This window comes from Symphalangus syndactylus, chromosome 5 (assembly GCF_028878055.3).
Source record: "Symphalangus syndactylus isolate Jambi chromosome 5, NHGRI_mSymSyn1-v2.1_pri, whole genome shotgun sequence".
In the NCBI taxonomy this organism is placed as follows: Eukaryota; Metazoa; Chordata; class Mammalia; order Primates; family Hylobatidae; genus Symphalangus; species Symphalangus syndactylus.
In genome coordinates, this window is record NC_072427.2 from 4,917,021 (window position 1) to 4,922,993 (window position 5,973).

General features: G+C 43.5%; 1 protein-coding gene across 1 annotated transcript in view; it reads left to right on the top strand.

Annotated features, from left to right (window-relative positions):
- Window positions 1-4,457, top strand: part of TARS3 (threonyl-tRNA synthetase 3) — a 70,352-nt gene extending 65,895 nt beyond the window's left edge. The window contains exons 17-19 of the mRNA XM_055277035.2: window positions 1,377-1,449; window positions 2,203-2,317; window positions 3,650-4,457. Coding sequence (XP_055133010.2) covers window positions 1,377-1,449; window positions 2,203-2,317; window positions 3,650-3,798 — 337 coding nt within the window. The 3' untranslated portion in view covers window positions 3,799-4,457. The remainder of the gene's footprint in view (window positions 1-1,376; window positions 1,450-2,202; window positions 2,318-3,649) is intronic.
- The last annotated feature ends 1,516 nt before the right edge of the window (window positions 4,458-5,973 follow it).

The following is a 5,973-nucleotide window of genomic DNA, read 5'->3' on the forward strand; positions in this document are numbered from 1 at the left end:
TCACATGTTGTTGTAAGAAGTTATTTAGAGGCCGGATGTGGTGGCTCACACCTGTAATCCCAACACTTTGGGAGGCTGAGGTGGGTGGATCACCTGAGGTCAGGAATTCAAGACCATCCTGGCCAACATGGTGAAACCCCGTCTGTACTGAAAATACAAAAATTAGCTGGCTGTGGTGGTGATGGCTGTAATCCCAGCTACTCAGGAGGCTGAGCCAGGAGAATCACTTGAACTCGGGAGGTGGAGGTTGCAGTGAGCCGAGATCACACCACTGCACTCTAGCCTGGGTGAGCAAGACTCCATCTCAAAAAAAAATAAGAAGTTATACAGAGAAGTCCAGCACACACTTTACCCAGTTTTCCCCAATGGTAATATCTTGCAAAACTAGATACAGTATCACAACCAAGAACTAGACATTGAGACCATCCACCAACCTTGTTCAGATTTCTGCAGCCTCACATACACTCATTTGTGTGAATGTGTATTTAGCTGTGTCACATGGACAGATGGTGTAAGACCACCAGTCAAGGCACAGGACAGTTCCATCACTTGTAAGGCTCCCTCCTGCTGCCCTTTTTTCCCCACACTCAAACCATCCCACCCCTGTCCTCTTATCTGACAACCATGAACTTGTTCTCTAGCTCCATCATTTTGTCATGGCTAAATGACGAGTTAATGGGTGCAGGAAATCAACATGGCACATGGATATATATGTAACAAACCTGCACATTGTGCACATGTACCCTAAAACCTAAAGTATAATTAAAAAATAAAAAATAAAAATAAAAAAAAGAATATTACATAAATGGATTTATACAGTACACAAACTTTTGAAGTAGGCTTTTTTTTTTTTTCCCCTCAGTGGAATTCGCTTAAGAGCCATCCAGGTTGTTGTTTTGTTTCGCGATAAATTAGTTGGTTCCTTTTTTTTTTTTTTTTTTTTTTGGCTGATGGTGTTCCACAGTGTGGATGCACCACAGTTTGACCATTCACCTGCTAAAGGACATTTGGGGTGTGTGTTTCCTGTTTGGGGCTATTATAAGTAAAGCTGCTATGGATGTTAGTGTGCAGTATTGTGTGTGAACATGTGCTTTCATTTCTCTGGGACAAATGCCAGGAGTGCAATTGCTGGGGCACACAGTAAGTGCATGCTCAGCCCTTTGGGCTGTCTGCCAGCTCATTCTACCTACACTTCTGCTATCAAAATTCCAAAATTCTCCTTTTGTTTACTTTGCTGCCTTCAAACTTTAATATAATTTGGTTTTCTTCCATGCTGCTCTACTGGAACTGCCCTCTTGTGAAGTCTTTAAAAGAATCTTTGGTTGTTTGAAAATCATTATTACACTTTGAAAATACATATTTTATATATTTTTCAGGCCTTTCTGGCTATCTCCTCGTCAGGTGATGGTGATCCCTGTGGGGCCAACTTGTGAAAAATATGCACTTCAGGTAAAATCAGAGATGTTTAAAGTACACAATAATCTTGCATGTATTCTGTGTAGGTCATCGATTTGGAATGTCCTTCATGGTTTAAAATATTGCAGAACTGACACATTAACTTAAACCATGTTTTCAGCAGTTGGGAGTAACACATGAATCATGTCTCTGCAGCTGTATCAGAACTATTTCATTTCTTAATGTTTTTTGAGAAATTAGTATTTTAAAACATATCATAATTATTCATTTCTCCATGGCTCTATTAGGGAAGAATATTATCTGTTGCTGTGTCACAAGTGACCCCAAAACTTAGCAGCTTTAAACAACAAACACTGATTATCTCACAGTTCTTATGAGTCAGGGTCTGGGAGCAGCTCAGCTGGTGGATTCTGGCACAGAGCGTCTCCTGTCGCTGCAGTCAGGCTGTCGGCCAGGGCTGCAGGCCTTGGGGCTCTCTCACAGTTGGTGGATGCAGCTCCTCATCACCTGGGTGCTTCACAGGTTGCCTGAATGTCCTCACTGCATGCTGGCTGGTTTCCCCCAGAGCGAGTGATCTGAGAGAGATGGGAGCTGCAGGCTTGTATAACCTAGTCTCAGAAATGATGGGCCAACACTTCCGCCATCTTTATGGTCACGTAGACCTGCTCTGGTATAGTGAGCAGGGAACTATACAAGGGTGCGAATACCAAGAGTGGGGAACAACGGGGGTCTTCTTGGAGGCTAGGTGCCATAATGTAACAGTAAAGGTGTTTCATTTTCTTCTAGGTATCCAGTGAATTTTTTGAAGAAGGATTTATGGCTGACGTTGACTTAGATCACAATTGTACACTAAATAAGAAAATACGAAATGCACAGCTGGCTCAGTATAATTTTATTTTGGGTAATTTAAGTTTGTATATATTTTTCCAAATGCTATTTTTCCACTTCAATTCCAAAAGACAAAATAAGAAATATGGTTCAACTACTTGATTATCATGATTTGTCTATTTAATACTTATACAAAAAGAAGAGTCCATAGCGTGCCTAGCTTAGCTGTTCCTAGGTACTGCTTGTTGTGTGCTGGAAGAAGAGTTGTAAAGTTTCACCTGAATCCCCTGGGATAGTTTTACTAGCAGTAGTTAATATTGCAAGCCAACAGTGAAAACAGCTGTGAAAATGATCCCATCAGTAGAATTAGATACTTTATATTTCAGCCTCACAGGCCTGTAATATTTTCCCTCACTTTTCTGGCTTATTAGGAAACTTTGGGATTAAACTAACAGAAAGAAAAGATCCCAAATTTAAAATGATCCAAAGGAAAAGATATAGACGAAAAGTAAAATGTCCTTTTAGCACGTGACTAATTAGATGCAGAATCTAAAATTTAGGCTTTAAAAATGATTCCAAAATTAAGAGAAACTAACACTGATATATTTGCAGGCATAGTATTGCTATTTCCTGTAATTTGAGAGTCTGTAGAAGGCAAAATAATATGCATAGCATTGTTCTATTGACAGTGTTTCATTGATAATATTTGACATCATAGTAGGTATTGTGGTGTTTCAATCAGGCCTCTTATGGTGGCAGAAATCTCAACTTGGTTTAGACAAAGACAGCACTTGTTGGAAGGGTCTTGGAGTATCCCATGGCATGAAAGGTAGAATTAAATAGCCAAACCACTAGAAGAGCAATCAGGAGCTCAACCCTCACCAGGACTATTTCTCCCCATTTCTGGTTCCTGTCTTGCTCTGGTTCTTTATGCTTCTCTTGAATATCTACTTTATTCCACTTATCTGCAGACCGGTTTCTTCCTTCTGTATGGCAAGAAGCATGGCTGTAGATTCCTGCACCATCTCACAGTATGGGTCACTAGAGAGAACAAACTTTTTACCCACATTCCAGAAAGTTCTGGCAGGCTCACATGGGTCTGGTGTCCACCCCTTGGCTCATCAGGTATGCCAGGTGGAGTCAGTGTGAGTCTGTAAGAGCTGCCCGCTCTCATTTGCACCCTAGGACCACAGAGCTGTTCTCTCAAGTGGACAATAGAGAGATGGGATCAGAAGCCATTCCTTCCCTCAAGAAACTTAACTATCAGAGGATGAACCTAGTGCTCATTAGATGATATTTAATAGTAATGAAGAAAAACTTGATAAAAACATGTCATGGGACTGCTGACTTAATGTTTGGTAAACTGCTGATTTAAAATACATTTCTTTACCTTTCTTTTCTGCAGTGGTTGGAGAAAAGGAAAAGGTAAATAATGCTGTAAACGTGCGAACAAGAGACAACAAAATTCATGGAGAGATTTTAGTAACTTCTGCCATTGATAAACTGAAGAATCTCAAGAAGACACGGACACTCAATGCTGAGGAGTACTTTTGAAGTCCTTCCCTGATATTTCCTTCTGTGTAACTTTGTTTTGACCCTTAAAAATGTATTTTTCTTAACATGTTAGTACTTCTAAGACTTTGGAGCCACTGATGGGGGTCCACTCATGGCCTCAGCTGAGAAAGGAGACAATGAATGTGTAGCTGACATGTACAAAGTTTAATTCACTAATGTCCACGGGGGACACTTAGAGGGCACGTGGGAAGTTTTCTAGCAATCAATGCCTTGAGAAACTTAAATGGGGAAATATTATTCATTGAAAAAGTGAAACAAAACACTAGGAAATGATTATGAAATGTTAGGGCTAAGATTTGTGATTTTCAAAAGATGGGCTTCAAATAAAAGTCTGCAGAGTGTTTTTTTTTTTTTAATATGAGGGAAAATCTTATTTTCTAATATGTCTCAGGTATTTTTATGACTTTTACTAAAATTCACACTGAAACTTTATCTTCAAAATTGGAATCATTACTTAATTTTAACCAACAACCACAAAAGCAGCAGCTACTACTAAATATTGGATTGCTGACAAAGGAATTCAGTTTTGTGGAATCTGGTGTTTGCACTATAGGTTAAGAGTTGCCATTTAAATGTTTCTTATTCATAATTAGGTTTTGTTCAGCTTTAGAAAAAAATAAATTCCTGAATGAATTGCATCAGTGTTTCCAGTGTTTCAGCTGTGGGCTTCTACCATGATTAAGTGCTCACCTAGAGTTGTTACCTTTTTGATGGGATGACATTCCATGGACTTACACACTGAAATGGATCTCAGATTTGAGAGAGGAATGCTCTACGTGCTCAGAACTGAATTAAAATGGTATTATGTCAACAGAGAATTCAGCTACCAAGCAAGGATTATTTTGCGATATGCTGTGAAATTCAAAAGAAATTATCTCTTTTCAATATACTGATCATTTAACTTCCTGAGGGATGTGAACAGTGAAACAGTTGGCAAACAAAACTATCAGACTTGTGTAGTAGGATAAGGTGCAGATTGTGTGATATGATTTTTATTTATTTTTTTTTGAGACGGAGTCTCACTCTGTCGCCCAGGCTGGAGTGCAGTGGCGTGATCTGGGCTCACTACAACCTCCGCCTCCCGGGTTTAGGCGATTCTCCTGCCTCAGCTGCCCGAGTAGCTGGGAACACAGGCGCGTGCCCCCACTCCTGGCTAATTTTTTGTATTTTTAGTAGAGACGGGGTTTCACCGTGTTAGCCAGGATGGTCTCCATTTCCTAACCTCGTGATACGCCCACCTCGACCTCCCAAAGTGCTGGAATTCCAGGCGTGAGCCACCGCGCCCGGCGGTGATACGATCTTTAAAGCTAACATTCAGGGCTTATATGCAGGCACTTTTCCATGTATTTTTTAAAAAATCATTCAGCAAACATGCACGTGAGGGGGTGGTAGTCAGAAGACCCCGGAATGAATGATCCCGCAGCACGTGGGTGGGAGGAGCGCACATGTCACCAGCAGGGTTTCCTCCAGGTGTGCTGTGATAGCAACTGGCAAGGGTCTCCGCAAGCTGGGGCCTGAGCGCGGCTCCCCAGACGGCCGCGACCTTCCCCTCGCTTCCCAGCGCCTCGGGCCACCCTGCTTCTCCAGGTCTGAGAGGAACTTTCTGGAAGTGCTGCGTGTCTTCAAAAGGCTGGCCAGAAGTGAAAGCCGCGGCAGGCCTGAGCGCCGGCCCCAAGGGAGGGGTCCCTCGGGCCCTCGTCGTCCCAGAGCCGCTTCCCCGACTGTAAATAAGTGTCTTAAGGATGAAACGCCACGCGATACTGTCCTCAGAACCTTCGCACAAGGTGCAGCACACAACATCCGACCACACACGGGACGGCCAGCCTCCCACATTTGCCCGCCTCTGCTCTTGGTTGCTTCGGGCGTGCATTTCGGTCCACGGATGAACTTTAACAGGTCTCCTGCAGTGAAGGAGGGGTGAGGGCCTCGTCCAAGGGCGTGAGGGGCGCGTGGAAATGGAACAACGTCCCCGGCTCCCATCCTTCTCGGGGACCTCCCAGAAGGCTGAACCCGAAGAAAACCCGCGACCCGCGCGGGGACAGCGAAAGCGCAAACGCCAGCCGCCCGACGCCGCAGCGCGCCTGCGTCCAGTTCACGCCGCAGCCCCCAGGCGCGCCCGCCCCGCCCCGCCCCGCCCCGCCCCGCCCCGCCCGC